This window comes from Dermochelys coriacea, chromosome 11, assembly GCF_009764565.3.
Source record: "Dermochelys coriacea isolate rDerCor1 chromosome 11, rDerCor1.pri.v4, whole genome shotgun sequence".
Taxonomy (NCBI): domain Eukaryota; kingdom Metazoa; phylum Chordata; order Testudines; family Dermochelyidae; genus Dermochelys; species Dermochelys coriacea.
Window position 1 is genome coordinate 54,723,071 of NC_050078.2, and position 22,770 is coordinate 54,745,840.

The 22,770-nt window shown below is 42.2% G+C and overlaps 1 protein-coding gene across 1 annotated transcript in view; it reads right to left on the minus strand.

Moving 5' to 3' along the window:
* TMEFF2 (transmembrane protein with EGF like and two follistatin like domains 2) overlaps positions 1–22,770 on the minus strand; it is a 185,791-nt gene that overhangs the window by 151,009 nt on the left and 12,012 nt on the right. Inside the window, exon 4 of the mRNA XM_038422848.2 lies at positions 20,856–20,882. Coding sequence (XP_038278776.1) covers positions 20,856–20,882 — 27 coding nt within the window. The remainder of the gene's footprint in view (positions 1–20,855; positions 20,883–22,770) is intronic.

Consider the following 22,770-nt stretch of genomic DNA (forward strand, 5'->3'; position numbering starts at 1 on the left):
CCTGCCTGCTGCTCCTTCATCCTGGTTGTCTGTATCTACACAATATGGATTTTATAAAGGTCATGTCAGGGACATGCAAAGAACAGAGAGGAAGCAGTTAATCGGGAAATAACTCTTGCTTACTCCATGCAAGAGTAAGATTAAGCCATTCTGGAGATAAGAACCAAAATAAATAATTAAAAATTGGAAGATGTTCCAGAAGTAAAACCAACCTCAGTTTTAATGCATCCCCAAAACTTGTCCAATTTGTCCCAAACTTCGCAAATTTTTTTTACCCCTGTCTAAGATCTGATTTATGTAAATCCAGGCCGATTGGTTCATTTTTGATGAAGATGTGTAAACATTGGGTTTATGTTTACTAAAATTCTTTGAGCATATTAAAAAAATAGCAGATGAAGGAAGACCAGTTTATAAAAATTATGTGGCCATACAAAAGGTCTCTGACAACGTTCTTCCCTGTGCAGCAGTGTCCAAACCCAAAAGTTTTAGGAAGCATAAGAAGTAGGATAGAAAACAACACTGTAAATATTATAAGTCATTAAATAAAACAGTAGTATCCCCCCGACCGGAACATAGTGTTCACTAACTCAGAAAGGATTAGGGTGACCAGACAGCAAGTGTGAAAAATTGGGACAGGGGTGAGGGGTAATAGGAGTCTATATAAGAAAAAGACCCAAAAATCAGGACTGTCCCTATAAAATTGGGAAATCTGGTTACCATAGAAAGGATATAGAAGAAAGACAAGGTCCTGATTCTGGCAATGCAAGTAATCAGAGGCACGGGACAACTTCCAGAGGAGATCAGAATGAAAAGACCTGACTCATTTCTAAATGAAATTAAACTAAAAAGAAGGGTCACGATAAAAGATATACAAAATTATGAATGGTACAATGAAGATAAATCAAGCATCCTATTTGCCCTCTTTCATAGTACTACGACAAGAGGGAATTCAATTAATTTAAAGGAAATGTGTATAACTGGTGAAAGGATATTTTTTAAAAACATACATAATGCAATCTGTGGAACTCATTGACACAGGATATTGCCGAAGCCAAGAGTTTAGTAATACTCAGAAATGATTAGACATTTATATGTGTAACCAGGACACTACAGTTACATTAGACAGGATAGGAAAAACATTGAAAGGGTATGAACATTCATACTTAGGGCATAAGCCATGCGCTGACAGGGTTTAAGAAAAGACTTCCTATCTGGGTAGGTAATTCTGCAGTTGTCCACTGTGGGGTTTATTGTTCCTTTTTCTGAAGCACCTGGTACTGGGTATTGTCAATGATATGATTCTGGACAAGATGGACCCCAGGTCTGATTCACGAAGGCCGTTCCTATGTTCCTATATAAATAATGTGTACGTATTTATGCAGAATACAATACACAAAATATATACCAGGCCCTCCTTTAATGTTCACATCTACAAAAAGTTAAGTAGTCCTAGGTGACACACAGCTTTTAATAGTGGCAAACAATAATGGCTTCAAGATACCTACCGACATGACTAGCTTCCAGTCAGCATTAAGGAGAATTACTACCTGATTTTAATGCATCTTGGTTCAATTTCATGTAGCCTTATTGTCTTCTAATTACCAGCACAACGATTTGATCTACACTCAGTCTATGGCATTTCTCTGACTTCTAACACCACAGCAATATACATGGTGTTGTGCTGATTTCTCAAACAGTAAGCAGTTTGCTTTTGTTTCACATCCTCAAGGCTCAAATAAGCAGATGCTGCATTAAAGCTTGTTTTACAAAACTGCTTCTGTTGTGATATACATTTTTAATATAATATGCTGACTGCAATTCAGTGAAATATGCCAGGACCGATAAACTCATAAAAATTTATTAGCAAGGCCTGTTCCTCAATTAAGCTAAGTCGAAGACTATCTAGTTTAAGAGAATTGCTCGTGGCAGCTATAATGAGTGAAAAGCTCAATCACGTCTCCCACAAATCAAGGACAGCTTAGTTTACCATTCAGGTTTCACAGTGGTATCAATTTGGGCTGTTTTTCTATCAAGGACAAGCTTTGCTGACCTTTCGGTTCTTTCAGTCAGAGAGAATACTTTGCTTTGCTTGAAAGGAAAAGCTTGTGTTTTAAGATTCTATTACTACTCCAAGTGTAAAAGCAGTGGTGCAGCTCTCCAATGTACAACATGCTTTCTAAACAGATGATACTAAAACCCACATATTTCATAGCATCCAGGCCTGTTATAAAAAGAAGGGGCTTTTAAAAATCAAATTATAACCATATTCTCAATAGACAATCCAGGGGGAAACTCTATTTCCATTTCCTTAGGTCTATCTGCATTTCATTCCCATTCTCTTCTCCCTCAATTGACATTATCTGCTGTACTATGATAATTGAAGAGGATTAACTATGGAGTACTCCAAAGATGCTCTTCAATGTGTGTAAACTACATGGTGATTCAGGGATCTCAACAGGGGCGCTTAAGAGGCACACATTCCACTATTCTTTAGAACAGAAGGGAATTCAATGTTCTTTGTTACGCGCTTTGAAGAAGCCCAAATTGATACAGGATTTTTATTTTAACTATATTTGTTTAAAGGCATTGCAAATTAAAACATACTGAAAATTAATCTGACTAGCAATAGACTGAGGTTTACACAAAGCATCTGCTGGCTGCCTCTGGTAACACACTATATTTGTCTAGACTTTATTTATTACCCATTTTTGGCATAACTAGTCATTGCTGCTGAAAGCCAAATTACAGCAGCCTTGTGTAACAGATTACCTTAAAGGAAGAGAAATTCTGCTACACAAAGACTTCCTCCAATGTATTTTTAGAATTGTTGGGCAGCATGCAGTCCTCAGGCACCAAATTTTTTCAAGCCAACCACAGCTCAGGAGGCTGAGCTAACAGGAAGGTGGGATTTCCTCCCCTTCCCTATCTGCTCTATTTTTCTACTCTCCAGTTTTTTCTTTAATTCTCCAGCTCATTATTCAGCTATATCCAAAACATGTTCCTAGAGTTGTTAAGTGGAACTCCACTTTCGCATAAGGCATTCTACTGCTATTCTCTTAACTCTGAATTTCCTTGGTTTCTTATACTTGTTTGTAGATAACTACATCTTTCTTCTAAGGCCTGGTCTACACTAGAGGAGGGGATCGATCTAAGTTACTCAACTTCAGCTATGTGAATAACGTAGCTGAAGTCGACGTACTTAGACCTACTCTCCATGGTGTCTTCACTGGTGTGAGTCTACTGCTGCCGCTCCCCTGTCAACTCTGCCTGCGCCTCACGGAGGAGGAGCATAGGAGTCGATGGGAGAGTGCTTAGGGATCCCGATTTATTGCATCTAGTCTAGACGCGATAAATCGACCCCCACTGGATTGATCGCTGCCTATCGATCCGGTGGGTAGTATAGACATACCCTAAATTTTTTTATTTGTTAAAAAACACATTACCGATGTGTTTTCTCCGCCCCAACTCCAGTTTAATAGTTTTTTTCTCCTGGTATTAAATGGATACTACAGCTGTAACCATATGGAGACCATTCTTACTTCCATTGAACCCTTACTTCAATGAACTTCATCCAATGCCCAGTGAAATCAGTGGGAGTCTCCCTTTTAGTGCTGCTCTCCAGTAGAAGGGAAGGAGCTAACTGAAACCTTGGCAGGAGAAAGGTTGGGCAGACACAAAGACAATCTAAAAAACATCTGAAGACATTGGTCACAGATTAGCAGACAATGGTTCCCAACTGAAAAATTCCCTTTGAAAAAACAGCACAAACCCCCCAACCCAACCCCACAAAACCTCATTTAAAAATTATGAATTTAAAAATGACTGAAGGGTTTGTTTTTCACAGTTTGCAATAAACAAACACATAGCTCTCAGAGTAGCAGCCGTGTTAGTCTGTATTCGCAAAAAGAAAAGGAGTACTTGTAGCACCTTAGAGACTAACAAATTTATTTGAGCATAAGCTTTCGTGAGCTACAGTTTCCACTGAATGCATCCGATGAAGTGAGCTGTAGCTCACGAAAGCTTATGCTCAAATAAATTTGTTAGTCTCTAAGGTGCTACAAGTACTCCTTTTCTTTTTACATTGCTCTCAGGCTACTATATGTAAAATTTCAGCCAAAATGCATATATTTATCATCCAGCTAAAAACCTCCTGAAAAAGCAACTAATGGAATTGCTAGCAGTGTTGAACACAACCTCTAAAATATCGAGCAGTCTTTCAGCCATCAGCCATAATGCTAAGTGATCCAGTAATGCTAGTGATCCAGTAATGCTAAGTGATCCAGACGTGGATTTATTTTGCTAGTTAGTAAAGCTTTTCTACATATAAATGCTTCCATTTTGAAATCAGCGTTATTGCTTCTGCTTAGAGAGAGTTGGTTGGGCACATGGTGTCCTTAATTTTAAAGGAGCACTCAATATTGTAGTTTAGGCCATCAAATTTGACCTGAACCTTACTCTAATAATATGGGGGAAATACTCTCTGGATTTTAAATATTTGATAAAAACAAAAAAAAAATAAGTCTCAAACATTTTTCCAGGACCCACAATAGAAGCAAGTTGTGAGCTCCCCCTGCTGGCAAAAAACCCTAATACTTAGCAAAAGAACACTTCCTAAAATACTGCTGGCTTCAGACAAAGGCATAACCCAATCCAATGGCTGAAAACGGAAGCTAAACAAATTCAGAGCTGAAATAAGGTATGATTTTTTAACAGTGAGGGTACTTAACCACTGAAGCAGTTTCCCAAAGGTTGTGGTGGATTCTACATTGCTGTTAATTTTTAAATCAAGTGGAGGGCTTTTTGAAAAAGATATACAATAGGGATTATTTGGGGAAGTTTATGGCCTGTATGCTACAGACTAGATGATCACAGTGGTCCCTTCTGGCCTTAGAATGTGTGACTCTATGAATTGCTGCTGCTTGCACTGACAAGGAAGACAAACAAACCTGCACTGCCACTCAAAAGAAAGAAGCAATGTCAGGACTTGGCATGGAAAATAATTTCTGGGCTCTAAGGGCCCAATCCTGCAAAGTGCTGAGTGTCCTCAACTCCCACTGAAAAATACTGGAACTCACATAAGTTAAGACTTAAAGGCACTCATATCCTACAGAATCAGGCCCAAAGGATGTGGTGTGAGGTTCTGTGATGTGGCTGAGAGGCACAGCACAGAACTTGCTGCCTAGGAGGTGACTACAGTGGTTTTAAGCTACCTTAGAGCTGCTCCAGGGACTGGAGAGGCCTACAGTGTAAATCAGCCAGGCCTGGAAGCCTGAGCATGTTACGGCAGCCTCCATTCAGGCCACCCTGTGGGCTGCAGCAAGACTGATAATCTTCACAGTGCTGCTTGCTACAGCCCTGCCCCAACCCCAATCCCCAGCATGCCCCTACACTGGGGCATACAAAAGGGTCCTTGGAAAACAAGTTTACAGCTGTTTCCTGCAGCACTTGTCCCAAGGGAACTTGCCCTGAGCTGTCCATGGGAATTTTAAGGCCAATTGTAACTCTGGCCCCTGCACAAGGCATAATGGGGCCGGTGCAAGGATAAGGTTCTCACCCTTCAACTTCCAAGCTGCTGGATGCCATCAGCTTCCACTAACTAAACTGCCCCAATTGAACAGAGCACTTACATACGCGCTTCAAGTTAAGCATGTGCTTGAATCTCAAAAGTCGTCGCTGGAAAGGGATTGATTACTGAATCAGTGTGTAAGAGCTCAGCACATTGAAGGAAAAAGTCCTTAGAGAGACGCACAGAAACAACCAACTTTCCCCCACTGTTTTAGGAAATCTTTTACAGAGCTCTTTTAGCATGCATCTATGACTAAACATGAAAACTAAATTACTATTGCTGTAAAAGGGAAGTTGCTTTCTTGCCACAGTTTAAATGCACTGGTGCAGCAATAAGCACGGCTTAATTGTAGAGAAGCTTACATGTTTGATAACAGATTTTCCCCTGACAGTAACATGTGAAAGGCTTTGGAGCAATAAAATAAAATTGGGAGCCAGCATGGTGGCTGAACAAAGTCTGTTGTAGGGTGTTAGATTTTCTGCTTTTGAAAGTGACTTCCCAGTGCTGTCAGCTGAGCTGTAGAATTAGAAACCAGAATTTACAGCAATAAGTTTTTAGATTTCAAGCTGCTCAAATTAGCTGTCTCCCGGGAGAAAAATCTAGTCTGAGGGAATCAGTAGCAAACATGGGTAAAAACGCCATTATGGAGATACCTACCCCAACAAAACAGCAATGCCTGCTACAAAGGTATAGCTCTAAACGGCAGTGATAAGGAGCCAACGGATATATGAAGGAGGAAATAGGACTTCTACTATTTGAATCAGGGTAAGAAAGCTGTTTTATGCTATTATATCTTATTTTATATTACATGCTGAAATTTTGTATACTCTCACTATGCTCTATAACAAAAAGAAAAGGAGTACTTGTGGCACCTTAGAGACTAACAAATTTATTAGAGCATAAGCTTTCGTGAGCTACAGCTCACTTCATCGGATGCATAAATTTGTTATGCTCTAATAAATTTGTTAGTCTCTAAGGTGCCACAAGTACTCCTTTTCTTTTTGCGAATACAGACTAACACGGCTGCTACTCTGAAACCTATGCTCTATAACAGTGCTACAAGCCTCACAGAAGAGATTATAGACCAGCCTATTGTATCATATCTTCACCTCTGTGTGGATTACAAGTGACATCACCTTGTTTTAGCTAAACAGCTAATTAGATGCAAACAGACGTCAAAACTATGCACACCAGACACCTTATTTTTCAAAAGGCCACTAATCTAAATAAATTTAAGACCCTGAATTTACTTCACTGCTATTTGTCTAAATGCATTACAAACATAGGACACAGGGTTATCTAAATTATGGTGTCTGATGGTCATTTTAAAGTGGATTTTAATGCAATGTAATGTAATCTAGGAAGTCACTTTCAAATGCAAAGCACTGAAAAGGAGAATTTGAGACTTTTTTTCTGTTAGGTGAAGCTTTTCCATGCCATATATGCATGCCTTTGGCAAAAATTTAAGTTGGGAAAAATATTATTTTTCTTTGTAAGCTGCAAGTACAGCGGCATAGTTTCCATACAACCAAATTTGTATGCAAGAGCAATCTCATTCTGTTGTATGTATAATCTACAGTATATAGCCTACATTTATACTCTCGTTATCTATTATATACTATAACTAGATTCAGGATATATAATAGAATACTATATAGAATATACTAAACAACGATCAGGATTGCCAACTCCAAGCATTAAACAATCAGAGTCATGACATTTTCACAAGATAATTTGGGGCTCTTTTTATTTGCCTTCTGGCGTTTAAGCCTTTCGGGTCCATTTTGTAGCTCACTCTCCAACTATGAGGCCTAGAAACTTTTTAAGTGAGAGTCTCATATGATAACATGACTCAGAGCTTAGGGCTTTAAGACCAACATCAAAAGACTCATGATAAAATCGTGAGACCTAGCAACACTTTAGCCTACAAATTTTAGTTGATCTGAATAATTATGTGAACTGCTGTGGTATCTCAGGTCCACAATACATGCATTAAAAAGTCTCTGTATGCGTATTTAAACAAAGTCAGTCAATCTATAGTCTGTTAAATATTTGGGATTCAATCGTACTTTTCCTGAATATGACAATTCCCATTGACTCCAAAGCTAATAGGATAAGGGAAAAAAGGCCTCTAAGACAAAAGGGAATTTAAATATTCAAAAACCAGACTATCTTAAAACAACATTAAAGAATCTGCCTGAAATTAGCACAAGAGTTAAAGCTGAATCTTATTTGTGCTTTTAGATCTCACTGGAACTTCTAACCAGTCGTACGGCATGCCAGCAAATAATTCAAGGAAGGGGCATAGTCAATCAAGCATTTACACTATTAAACCACAAAACGCTTAAGTAGGAGGCATACAGGGATCTAAGCAACATGTGCTCCCCTGGAGATTTCCTCAGGCCCCAGTTCAGGAAAGCGTCTCTATTCAGGATAGCACTTATGGCCACAGAGTAAATGGGTCTTAAGCACACATTGGAAGTTATACATATGCTTAAGTGGTTTCCTGAATCAGGGCCTCTTGTGCTATTTCGAGTGAGTATGAAGTACCCATTTTAAAGCTTTAGAGAAGCAGTTTCACTCCTTTAGGAAGGATTCAGGTAGCCAAAATTATGGGCTAGATTCTCCTGGTCTTTTACATTTCCAGTAACTCTACTGTAGTCCAGAGACATTAATCCAGGTTTATGCCAATGTAACAGCAAAATGTGCCTCACTGTATTTCTCCCCTACTCTGTTTATAATGGCACACCAATATGTATGTTGCATGAGCTAAGATGCTCTCTCTGTGATCTGTTTGCTGTAATATTATAGGATTTGTTTGACGTTTTGATGATTTAGGATAGTTTATGACCTTTACATACAGCACATCATTAAAAAGCATATTTTTGACTTTTATCTCAGCTTTGGTGTGGAGAAGAATTTCTCATTTTGAAACTAAAAATAGGCCATTTGAAATGAGCACTAAGTACACTGCAGGGTGTCACATTCTTTTTGATACAAGAGATCACTTCTTTACACGTTTTCCTGGCATGCCACTGTTCCTGGCAGTTCAAATGCTTAAGAGAACTATCCATAAATGTAAGCGACTGAGTGCTATGGGCAGGATGGTCTCACTTGAAGGGCCTCACTTCTGGAATTCGCTTCCACCTCTAGTGTGCACAGATTTGTTTAATTTGTGAAAAAGTCCATTTCTTTTCACAAGCTTTTGCATGAGTGACTGACAAGGAGCAATGATAATCTTCAGCTGCTGAGACTGGTCAATAGTTAGGGGAAACACTGGATATTTTAAAGAATATTTGCCAATGTTCAAAGACTATGTGATTGGCACTTTTACAAATTAAAATATAATGTGAGTTACATATTTAAGTCAAGAAAAGAGTATGGGCAAGCTAGAGTTTTGGACCATGGCAGGGGAAGTCGGGGAGCAGGAGAGAGCCAAGGTTAAAATGTACTAAAGCATCTCAGTGACTTAGGAACCTCAGTCCAATCTTCAAAATTGATTTAGTCATTTAGAAACTTAAGGCCATGTTTACACGACCACTTATGTTGGCAAGATTTATGTCACGCACAGGGGTGTGAAGAACCCCCTCCCCAACCCCGAACAACATAAAGGCATAAGTGGTAGTGTGCACAGCATGTGCATTAATGGTTCCTCAAAGAGCTCTAATAAACTGCTAGCACACATCAGCAGGGTGCATGCAGACAGTTAGACCCTGGCAGGCTAGTGTGGAGTAGATTCATACCCCAGCTTGTCATGGTCTAATTGTTCCTGTAGACAAGGCATTATGCTTCTAAGTGCCCAAGTCACTTCTGAAAATGGGGACATTAGTGCCTTTGAAAGCTATACCTCAAGATCTTACTCCTAGCTGCACAGTCAAAAAAAAATTTAGATAATGAAAACTGACCATTCAGATTGGGCACTTAAGATTTAAATATTCCCCGTCACAACACGAGTCACTCTTGCATTACACTCATTACATTTTTTTAATCTTTTTGATATTGCCATAAAAATATACTCTAAATGAAATTCAGCCACAAAACTCCCTGTTTGATACACTACATTGTTATATAATACACAAGATCAGCAAACGTTCTCAGGCCACATGATAGCGTGCCTTATTATCTACAACACCCAGGCACAAAAGGATGGGTGTTTCAGTCTTAAATCTGAATTCCCTTGCTTTTGTAGTTTAAATTAGCCCATTCACATTACTTTCGCATATATACTGTGTGTATGTGTTAGTATCACATTTATACTCTGATTAATTCCAGGCAATGGACACTCAAACTTTTATAGAGTATTGTGGCTCAAGTGATATTTCGAAGAAGGGGTTTACGACAATATTCATTATGTTCTACATAGCCCTGCCTATCAATCTATCTTGCAACAAAGCGGAGTGGGAAAAAAATTAGTATAAAGGCAACAGCATTGCTGAATTTAGCAGTAATTCATACCAAATTAGTACACAGACAAATACAGATGTAATCGAGTCAAAGTAACTGTTTGGCTATTGGGAAAAAAAAAAGATTACACATAAGGCTAAGTGTAACTGCTTGTCACCGTAACTTGTTGCATGACAACTGGCCTTAAAATAAGTCAGATATTCAGGTTTTAAAGAGTTAATCTCTTTCTCTATTTTGCTTGAGACAAGAAGCCTGGGTTAGTGCATTGGGATTACCTGCTCTTATGAACAATTTTATAACACACACACCCCAACACCTCCAATACCTGCAGGAAAGGAAGGCAAGACCCAGGTCTGCAGCTGGGGGTATGTCAGTGGACTCTCTGCCCACAATGAGCCCCAAAAACTTCAGTTTTGCCCAAGGAGGAAGCAAGAAAAAATGAACTAACAACATGACATGGGAGAGAGAGAGTATGCCCATGATTAATCATGATGGGGTGACAAAGTAGGAACAATCTTAAGAATAATATGTAGGTCCAATTATTTGCTCAGTTACATTTGGGCAACCCCATGGCCTATTGAGAGGCAGCATGGTTCAACTGATAAGGCACTGGACTGGGATTCAGGAGACCTAGGTTTTATTCCCAGCTCTGCCACTGAGCCGCTGTGTAACTTTTGGCAAATCACTTCACCTCTCTGTGCTGCTGTTTCTCCTTCCAAACTTTGTCTGTTAAGACTATAAGCTGTATGGGGCAGGGATTGTATCTACATGCTTCCTAGAAGAATGGAGCCCTGATCTCCATTACAGCCTCTACATGCTACTGAAACAGAAGTAATGAGGATATTGATTAAGTATGTGACTTGATTTCTTCACTCAACTTTCTCCTAAACCATAAGGATCATAAAATCAAGCTAGGATGAGAGATGTGGAAGAAGGGGTACTATCTAACTCCCACTGAAGTCAACAGTATTTCAACAGTAATTGAGTTGGGCCCTGAAATCAATTCTATGTAGTGTGATGGGGCAAGGCCAGATGGCTATGGAAGAGTAGTGGGAGATAGATATATTAGTTCCAGGCTTAACAAATCCCTGGTAGCACGATAAGTGAAATGGAAGCTGCTCCAGGTCAATGAAGATACCTGGGGCCAATTAAGAACTTTCCAGAAGGCAGGGAGAAGGCTAGGTTGATTGTGACACCTAAAGCCAATCAGGGGCTGGCTGAAACTAGTTAAAAGCCTCCCAGTTAGTCAGGTGGGTGTGCATGTCAGGAGCTGTGGGAAGAAGTTGCGTGGTTGGAGAGACTGAGTAGTACACATCATATCAGGCACAAGGAAGGAGGCCCTGAGGTAAGGGTGAAGTGGAGCTTGAGGAAGTGAGGGCTGCTGTGGGGGAAGTAGCGCAGGGAATTGTACATGTCATGTTTCTAAAAGGTCAGCTACCATAACTGATACTATTGGGGTCCCTGGGCTGGAGTCCGGAGTAGAGGGTGGGCCCGGGCTCCCCCCGCCCACCTTTGCCCCCTGATTAATCACTGAGACTGGGAGACAACAGAGACTGTGCAAGGAAGGATAACTTCTCCTCACCTCCCTTGCTGGCTTATGATGAAAATGGCTCAGTAGACTGTGATCCTTGTCTCTAGAGAAAGAAGGGTTACTTGGAGGGTCACAGTGAGCCTCTGAGGCTAGCGAAATCTGCCAGGAAACGTGGGACCCACAGAGGTAAGAACAGAGCTTTGTCACAACTGGTGTCAGAAGTGGGGTTTCGTTCACAGCGTGGGGGAAGAAAGTTTTTTTTTTTTTTTTTTTAAAAAAAAGTGCACTGGAGGTTTGGATTTTTTTTGTTTTGGTTTTTGTTTGTTTGCTTTGTACCACAATGGAGGAGGTGGTAAGAGCTCTGGTACAAGCCATGGCAACCCAGCAGGAGGCCACCTGGGTTCAGGCAATGGCACAACAGGAGTCTATGCGGCTACAGCAGGAAACTAATCAATTATTGATGAGCCAGGCGACCCAAGATTGTGCTCTCTTGAGAGGGGTGGTGGACCAGCTGAAGATCCTCACCACCCAGGCCCGGGGGTCCGACAGGACGCAAACTTGAGGGCCACTGGTTGTCTGCCAAAGATGACGTCAAGAGATGACGTAGAAGCATATCTCCTCTCATTCGAAAGGACTGCTCACCGTGAGGCGTGGCCCCAGGAGCAGTGGGCCAGCATCCCCACCCCTTTTTTGTGTGGAGAGGCCCAGAAGGCCTACTTTGACTTGCCTGCCACAGATGCCACTGACTATTCCCATCTGAAAGCAGAGATCCTAGCATGAGCAGGGGTAACGGCAGCGGTAAGGGCCCAGAGGTTCCATGAGTGGAAATAGCAGGAGAACAAACCCCCGAGGTCCCAGCTATTCGACCTCATACACCTCGCACGGAACTGGTTACAGCCCGAGGTGTGCAGGCCGGAGGAGATTTTGGAAACCCTGGTCATAGACCATTACATGCGGGGACTGCCGCCAGATCTCTGCAAATGGGTAGGCCGGAATGATCCGTCCACGTACGACGAGATAATAACACTGGTAGAAGATGGATGACAGCCAGGGGACTGACCCGACTACCCAAGGAAGGCCCCTTTCGAAGCAAGCACCCGACCCCAACCCTGCAAGTTTGGGCAGCCAAACCCCTAGGGAGTCCTAGGTGGAAGAAGGGGGGGCCGAAAATCAGCGGGGATCCCAGAAGGAAGGGATTGGCCTGAGTGGGGGGAGCCCTGGGACTAAACACCCTAACCCCCGGGATAGGGGAGTGATTTAAAACAATTATAGATCTTATGCATGTGGGGAGTGGGGACACATAGCAGTACAGTGTCCCTGCACCGAGGAGCCTATTCAATGTAACTTGGGGGATTGGGAGGTCCCATGCTCCCTTATCCACCTCGCGGGGGTCGCATTAGCCCCGCATAATTACAACAGGCCAGTGAGGATAAATGGAGCAGAGACTACATGGGCGCTTGTGGACTCTGGGAGTGCTATCACCCTCATATCGGGTAAGCTGGTAAAAAAAAGTCAGCTGCTACAAGCCAAACGCATAGCAGTGACGTGCGTGCATGGGGCCGTGAACCACTACCCCACCATCCCAGTGGAGATGGAGGTTCAGGGAAACCCCATTGAGGTGACCGTGGGCGAAGTTCCTAAACTCCCATATCCTGTAGTCATTGGGAGGGACTATCCAGGGTTTGATAATTTATTCCTCCCGGAGAGGCTGGAGGGAGATGGGGACCCTGAGGACAGCGACTCGTCACCGGGGGAATGTCAACCCCCGATGTTCGCTGAAATTTCTCAGCCCCCCGAAAGACCCGGAAGACAAAAAAAAGAGAGGAAGGCCGTGAAGGCCTTGGGAGCCCAGATCCTGACCCAGGGCCAGAAGACCTCCCTAGTAGGCAGATGGACGCGAGCAGCCAACAGAGAAACTTCCACCACAGAAGGTGAGCCAGAAGCTGCCCCCAGCCATGACAGTGGCGAGCCGTTGGAAGAAGCAGAAGCCGGCCCCTGGGAGCTTGGGCCGGTTAGTCCCGGGAGAGAGACTTTTGGGCGGGACCAGGCAGAGGACCCCAGATATGATAACGCCAGGAAAGAGGTGGTCAAGATTGATGGGATACCTGTGGATGGGAAAGTCCCGGGTCCCGGACCTTACTTCATAGTGAAGAAAGATCTCCTGTACCGCGTGGTGCAAATGCACGAGCAAGAGATACAACAACTTCTAGTGCCTAAACCCGACGGTACCATGAGATTCTGTAATGACTTTCGCTGACTGAATGAAATATCCTAGTTTGATGCATACCCCATACCATGCATCGACGAACTGGTTGACTGACTGGTTAGTGCCCGATTCTTGACTACACTGGATCTGACAAAAGGGTACTGGCAGATTCCTCTGACCAAAGAAGCTAAAGAAAAGACAGCATTCTCCACCCGGATGGGTTATTCCAGTACACCGTCCTCCCTTTTGGGCTACATGGGGCCCCAGCCACATTCCAGCGCCTCATGGATAAGCTGCTGCGCCCCCATAGTAGTTATGCAGCTGCATACCTAGATGATGTCATCATCCATATGCCAGACTGGGGAACCCACTTGGAGAAAGTTGAGGCAGTGCTGCGCAATTTAAGGCGGGCTGGCCTCATTGCTAATCCTGCTAAATGCACCATAGGGCTAGCAGAACCTAGGTACCTGGGATATATTGTGGAAGGGGCATAGTGAAGCCCCAAACGAATAAGCTAGCGTCAATTCAAAACTGGCCCGACCAACACGAAAGAAGCAGGTCCGTGCGTTCCTAGGCATGGTAGGCTACTACCGACAGTTTATTCCCCACTTCGCCACTAGGGCAAGTCCCCTAACGGACCTGGTGAAGGCCCGAGGTCCAGACATGGTAAAGTGGACTGACGCAGCAGAGGGGGCATTTACAGACCTTCGGACGGCCCTCTGTAATGACCCCGTACTCAAAGCCCCGGACTTTAACAGGGAATTTGTTTTACAAACAGATGCCTCCGAGGTGGGATTGGGAGCAGTTCTGTTGCAAATGGTGGGAGAAGAGGAACACCCGATCCTCTACCAAAGCAGAAAGCTTCTCCCAAGAGAACAGAAATATGCAGTAGTCAAGAGAGAATGCCTTGCTATCAAATGGGCTATGGAGACACTGCATTATTACCTCTTAGGCCGGCGATTTACTCTTGTGACGGATCATGCACCCCTCCAGTGGATGCAGTGGAATAAGAAAAAGAATGCAAGGGTCACCAGGTGGTTCTTATTCCTCCAACCATTCCAGTTCCGCATACGGCACAGGGCTGGATGCCACCATGGCAATGCTGATGGTCTGTCACGAGCATATTGCCTGGTGTCCCAAGTTGCCCAACTCTATGGTGTTGAGCAAAGGGGTGGGATATGTGATGAGACAAGGCCAGATGGCTATGGAAGAGTAGTGGGAGATAGATATATTAGCTCCAGGCTAAACAAATCCCTGGTACCAGGATAAGTGATATGGCAGCTGCTCCAGGTCAATTAAGATACCTGGGGCCAATTAAGAACTTTCCAGAAGGCAGGGAGAATGCTATGTTGATTGGGACACCTGAAGTCAATCAGGGGCTGGCTGAAACTAGTTAAAAGCCTCCCAGTCAGTCAGGTGGGTGTGCAGGTCAGGAGCTGTGGGAAGAAGTTGCGCTGTTGGAGAGGCTGAGTAGTACACACCATATCAGGCATAAGGAAGGAGACCCTGAGATAAGGGTGAAGTGGAGCTTGAGAAAGTGAGGGCTGCTGTGGGGGAAGTAGCCCAGGGAATTGTACATGTCATGTTTCTAAAAGGTCAGCGACCATAGCTGATACTATTAGGGTCCCTGGGCTGGAGCCCGGAGTAGAGGGTGGGCCTGGGCTCCCCCCCGCCCACCTTTGCCCGCTGATTAATCACTGAGACTGGGAGACAACAGAGACTGTGCAAGGAAGGATAACTTCTCCTCACCTCCCTTGCTGGCTTATGATGAAAATGGCTCAGTAGACTGTGACCCGTGTCTCTAGAGAAAGAAGAGTTACGTGGAGGGTCACAGTGAGCCTCTGAGGCTAGCGAAATCCACCAGGAAATGCGGGATCCACGGAGGGAAGGACAGAGCTTTGTCATAGTAGATTCTCAGATACTGCAGTAATGGGGGCCATACAGGTACCTAGCTAGCTTGTTATCCATTAGGAAGGAAAGCTGAGCAAGAGTGAGATCTATATATACAGGTAAGGCAAGGAAAAAGAAATTTCAGTGAAACAAGTAATCAAGGTGAACCCGTTCCGAGTACATTAAGGACAATAATAAAAATATTGCCTCTTGAGTTTGTACCTGTTTTAAAGAAACTAGGAAACGAGCAAGATTTCATTGTGAAGCATTTCAAGACAAATAAATGGGATTACTTTGGGTTCTAAAAAGATTCAGCCATCTAAAGAATAACAGATTGAAAGTGAGTGGGATCTCTTTAAATTATTCTTCTTCAGAATTCTGCATATGAAATTTTTCACATCAAAGCATGATTCTTTTTTTATATTTTATTGATTAGGCCCCTGCATTTGATTGGCACTGTAACTTCTGGAGTACAGTTTTTTTTAAAAAAAAAAAATAATAATTCTATCCCCTATTCCATGATCCATGGAAATTTAGAGGTGGCTTTTAATTCTATACCTTTATGTTTCCTTTTAGGGAACTTTTCCCACAAGAGCAGGAAACTGAGTTTCATCCTATGGTGCATTCATCATTCCCCTGGGTTCTCATGAATGGTTGGGGGCGTGGACCCCAATAGCATAAGAATCCCATGTCTCTCAGGACACTGGCAGAGGTCTTGTTTTTATGCACAGCTTCCTTTCCCCACTACTTCTGGAACATGGCTTCTGCAAGAGCTGCCACCCCTCACGTTCACATAGGAGGGAGTCAGGAGCAGACTCGGGGGATGTTAATGGTGCATGAAATCCAAATGGGAAATCCACAAAAGTCATTAAGGGACTATGCAGTGGAGAGCCCACTGAATCCAACAGTGAAGGGAGAGTACAGCCTCCTGTTAACCAGGCAGTAACATTTTAGGGGTGACGTGTGATTGTGCCCCCTACTGATTGAGTCAAGCCTTGTGTCTGCATTACACACTAGTGCAGGTTTGGAAAATTTACCAGACACTCTAATATCTGGACTGAACCTACCAGCCCAAGGTCGATATGAAGGCGTCGAGGAACACAAGCAGCAAAGACCTTGTAAGAAACACTCTCCCCATCACCACCAGCTGCTTAAAAGCAAGGAAGTGGGGTGCTGAGATTTCTGCTAAGGTGTTTTTCCTGGACCCATCTTGGTTGCAATATCTTTTGTATTAGCCTTTGAGCAGAAGGTGTCAGATAAATTTGCAGCTTCACTACCCCCATTTGCGAGAGGGGAGCAGGCACTTTATCTATTCAACCCACTCCATAGCCTCCTGGTTACTGTATGAGGGAGAGCTTTCCACTACTCTACTCATCTTCCGGCCCCTTTTTAAAAATTAAACTTCCCCATACATATCTTCAGAACCGGCCGCTCTTGCTGCTCATACGCTTCCTCAAGTCACAGGCAGCAATGGCACAATGCTAACAAATTTTGACAGATTTGCTGATGCTTGGAGCCTTAGGAGTAGCAGCAGTGAAACTGACTAGCTTTGTTAATTGCACTCCGCTGCTGGTTGGCAAGTCTATGAGTAGCTGGAGAGTCACTGGTGCTGCCAGTCTGCAGACTTGGGAAGACAATACTGCCTCTGTTTACATTTGTAAGGTTATTTTCAAAACCATAAGAGAAAAAAAGTTTAAGAAAAATCAAGAACACTCAAATTATGCAGTAGTTGATGACTAGATTCTCATACTTGCCATGGAAAACTTCCCACTCATCATTGTTGAGTGGATTTTTCAAGCCCTGTTCTAATGAAATCTAGAATTTGTTGCAGCCTTTATAACAGGAGGTTGCCTAGTAAAGAATGATGTAGTGAGAGTGTTTACTTGACTTAGGTTTGGCTTCTCAACGCACCTTAATATACTTCTGTACTCTGAGAACTGCATTAGCTATTAAATCTTATATTATAGAAGGCAGCTTTGTAGACCTTTAAATGGATGCTCCAACTTGATCCCGTCTACTTCACAGATCTGTTTCCTTACTACCCTGAGGTCCTGTTCTACTTGTCTTTTGTCAACATCTGCTTTTCAACTCAAATTGTTTGAAAGTTATGTTTTGCTTGTTCTGCTCTTTGAGTCTGAATTCACTATCTCAGGAGAATGGCCAAGTTTGTTCCTCTATATTTTTTATAAACAATCTTCAAATCTTATCTGTTCTCTTTGGTATATCTATATCTATATACATTATATATAAAACATTAATTTAATTTGACTCCATCTGAAAAATCACTTACAGATCATTTGTTAGAAAGGCCCAAGTTAAGTATAAATTGTAAGTACTGAATATACAGTATGAGTCAGATATCCTTCTTTTCTATGCACTTTTGAAGATTTCATCCACATTCTGTAGCTTAAAAAGATTCTGCCAAGACAGAAATATATAGGCAAAATGTTCAGAAGTGACTAGAGATTTTGAGGTTTCAGGTTTTTTGGGTGCCCACCATGAGACATCTTAAAAGGGACCTGACTTCTAGAAAATACGGAGTCCCTACTATCTGAAACTCAGGCCACTTTATAAGGTGCCTCAAGCTGGCTATGCAAAAACAGAAGCACCCAAAAATCAATCGTCACTTTCTAAAACCATGAACATTACTCAATAAATGTAATTCCTTTCCTATACTTTTAAATAAAACTTTAGCTGACTGAAAGTGAAATTAAATTACACTTTAAAAAATTCAGATTGTTTTTTGTCTTCCAGAAGTTGGGGCAACAGAAGAAGAGAACTTAGATAACAACAAAAAAGTGCCAATTTACTTGTGATATGGCAAACAATGGTTGAGAAAAAAATGATTAATTCACTATAAGTTAACCCAATCACTTAATGTCCATGGCTCAGTTGGCTTTCTGTAGTTGTACAATACATTTCAGACTGTATGAGGCAATAACATGCCAATGACATGGTTACTCTTATCTACTGTGTATAAGGTTTAAAATGTTTTACATAAGCATCTCCAGGTGAAAAGAAGCGTAGGAGTCTGATTCCATCTCTCTTACCCCTGATTTACACCAGTGTAATTTCACTGAACTCAATGTAGTTACAATATAAAACTGGTGTGGGAGGAAAATCAAAACCTGAAAGTGCAAAGTATTATTATTAAAATTACCTAGGGTGAAACCCTGGCCCTGTTGAAATCAATGGGAGGGACCTCTGGCTTACTTTTTGCTTTAGGTAACGTTGTCTTGTTTTGTATTTCACATGAAATGGACCACATAATTACACTGGTGAGCCACAGAGAGCTGGCTGGTCCTATGACGTTAGCTCACCTCGTCATAAACCACCCAATAAATTACAAAAGCAGTGGCTAAATCCCATCAAATGATATCCCTGCAGTCATGAATGCAGCCTGACTGGTCCATGAGAAAATCTCACTATTAAGTTGCGACCCACAACATGTAAGATTTGGAGTGTCCCTGAAAAGGGCAGCTGCCTCCAGAGCACTCCCTCATGACCAGAGGTCACTCTTCAGGGCCCCTTAAGAACTGCACATCACCTATCCAAAGGTACAAAACAGTCTCCTCCTGGGGTCCAGTTGATTTAGTCCTGACACAGTCTGGCCCTCCGGTTCCAGGCCCCCATTCAATGTCTCTCTTCTCTAAGATAAGAAGTCCCCGGCCCTCCTTCTCAGAGCTGGGTGCCAATACAATCATCACTCCTGTGCTTTACCAGGCTGGAGCTCAGCTTTACACCCCTGGTGCCAGTGTCTTCCCTACAAGAGCCTTTTCTCATTCTCTGCCACAGCTTCCTGGGCTTCTCCAGCTTCCTGCTGCCCTTTGTAGCAGAATCAGCTGTCCTCCATGAGGCCTCATCAAAGCTAATACAACACAGGGGGCTCCTTCAGAAACAGGGTTGGCTGATCCCAGGCTACCAGCCCTTAAGGGGCAAGCAATCCTGTTACAGTCCCTGTATTAGCACAATTCTGTACAGTTTTCAACACCATAGGGGACTGTTTTAAGGAGAGGTTCTGACTAGTCCCGATGTGACTATGCAGGGGTCTAGAGGGGAGCAACATTTTCTCTCCTTGCACGCTCACATTAGGCCTATTCAGATATTTGTTCTGGGTGCTGAGGTGGGCGGCAGTGGGGCGGGAATACAGGGGTTTTGCACCTATGCTCCCTAGGGACAAAGCCATGGCCCCACTTTTCCATACACCAGCCAATGAGGCTTTGTTAGGAGTAGTCACAATCTGGTCAAGTAATGATCCTACACTCAGAAAACTTACTCCCCTGCTCTGCCACAGCCAGGGTGCTTGGGAGACATTGTCCTTCTCTCTGTGGGGATGTTTACACTGCAATCCAAAGTGGGATTGCAGCACACCTGGACTAGCTTTGATCTAGCTAGCGCAAAGAATAATAGCGGCAAATCCATGACAGCCTGGGCTTGTCTCTTGAGAATCTACCCAGAGTCCTGTACAGCCCATGCTGCTTCGCATGTTGCACTGGCTTCACTGCTATTGTTATCTGAGCTAGTTAGATCAAAGCTAGCTTGGGTACGTCCATGTGTGTTGCAGTCACACCTCTGACTGTAGCATAGACATCCCCATGCATCCCAGAGCCGCTTTTACAGCTCTGCACTGTCTCTTGCTCAGGAAGATAGTGTACAAGATCTATGACCTAACTCAAAAATGTTAAACTAACAAATCACCACACACAATTTTTTTAAACAAAATCTAAATTAAAGGCGTAAAATATTTGACACTGTCCCTGTAAGTAGTTAGAGTCTGGGGTTTTGTTGTGTTTTCTTTTAAAGCCACATCATCATTTTCCTACCAATGACATTTCTACTGCATAACTACTACAAGAATGCTCTCTAGTACTGCAAATTATTGGGTTTGAATCCTCCAGAGGAAGACTGACAACACAAGGGGCTTGGTTCATGTTTTAAAAACAGGAGAAATATTATTTTAAACTTAAAATAAATGAGTGTGCTAGAAACTGCAGATGGGGATAGAGCACCTAGTACAACTCATAAATAATACAGAATCTTCTCAGAAATAATATGGTTGCTGAATTTCCCTAGAAAACGGAAGGTCTTTATGAGGGTTCTGTTTGACTAAAATGCAAAATGTCACTTCAGAAAAACCTAAATGAAAGACAATGCATAGCATTACAACATAACTAAAAAGTACATCCACTTACACTACGGAAAGGGGAAAGACCTTGTGCATCTAGATAGGCAGAGTAATATTAAAAGAGGACTCTTACCTCCATCCCCAGATCCTGAGCCTGCATCTGAAGACAAAACACAATGAAATTTATATTCAGAAGTGACAATATGACCTATGAATATGTAAGGCAACACTGATCAGTTAAATGTATCAGGGTGTATTTTATGTTTAATGTCATCCCTGGGTAAATTACAGAGATCTAATCTCTACATGGTTCACTCAGTCCATCTTTCTGATGTCTGAATTTTCTTTTTTAAAAGTCTCCATAAAAGACAGAAAAAGCCCAAGCACAGAAGTGCTGTAATGTTCTCCTAAGTCTCTGTCTCATTTGCTGAAAGTGATAAACCATCTTCTTCAAGAGCTTTGTGATTAACAGTTTTGCTAAGTTACTTTACTGTGCAATTTCATTCCCCCCTTTATACATGCCACATTTTAAAAAAGAAAAACAACATTAATTCGGTGGTAGAACATATAGAAATGAATGTGACATATAGTCATAACAATCAAAGAGCTTTATAGATATAAGAATATCAGAAATGTTTGATGACACTGAGTCAGTATTCCTACAATAAACTGAATGCTACGCAGTAAAGAAAGGAAATATTTATAATGAATACCTAGCAAGCAAACAAAGCCTTCTTATAAAATTGCTAATCTTTCCTTCCTCTCCCCACCACATTTTCAGAGTAACATTGTCAGCTGAAATAATTAGTTTAATCCTTTAAAGGAATGGTCAGAAATACAGACTCTCCTAAAGGTTACTTGCTTGTTAAACCAAGTGCTTTGTCTTTAAATCCTTCAACTTAACCTGACGAAATTTAGATGGACTGTTTATGTTTCCAGTTTTAGGAAGAGCAGCTACATGAAACTGTCAAGCAAAGAACTTCATTAAGAAACATTCTTAACAAATCAACGTATAAAAATGCACACAAATGGAGAGATGTCTGGCTAAAAAAAAAATCTAAATTCCATCTCCATTTTCAGCAGTTTAATATAATAAAGGCATTGATGAAAGTAAAAGAGAAAGTTACATTATCAAAAGCTTCTTTTTACTGGAGAGCTCAACTCGCAAGCACTGCTCAGTGTCAAAGGCAGTTAGAAAGCCAAATGAAGAGCTTGCAAAGGCAAGATTGTGATTCTGTTTGTATATCAAGAGTTGAATGCCAATTTATTTACAGTCAGATCTTGTTAATCTAAGTCGGTTTGTAAACTCCATCATTATTCAGATAAAAAAAAAATTCTTCAGATTAACAAGACTATTTTTTTTTGCCACAGCAGTGGGTTACCAATTAAATCTTGCAGCTAGCTAAACAAACAGATGAGCCACGTTACTCAGTTGTGTTGGTTTTTTAGCTGGCTAAATCTTGAAACTGTGGACTTTTTAACAGTATGATTATAAACATCAGAGGCAATGAGTGGCTGGAATAAGGAATAAAATATGATGGTGCTCTACTACCTAGCATCATTTGCAACACCCATATTCCTAACCCGATTCTCCAACATACTCCCCACTACACACCCTCTCCAGGCCAGCTGCTTGGTGAGAGAAAGGTCTCTTCAATCTCACACCACTACTGGCTTCTGGAAAGCAGAGGCTCCCTGCCTGGCAGCTGGGGAGAGATGAACACTAGCCTTTCTCTCCTTTATGTACTCCATGCATTTCCCAGCTGTTTGGAGGAAAGAAGCTCCATGTTTTTCCTTTCTCCTTCCACACACTCATATCCAGACTCCACCTAGCCATCCTCAAGGGGTTTCTTTCTGACCATCCTCCCTTTCTCATCAGATGTTCTCAGTGACATTCCCTCCACTGTAGGATGGGATTGTGCTGGTCCCTCTTACCCCACCCTTTGGGGGGAATCTGGAAGAATCCAAACTTCCAGATCAGTTGGTTTAGCGCTCTCCTCTCAGCATAATGGATTAGGTGTACTCTTGTGATTAACATTCTGCTGTCT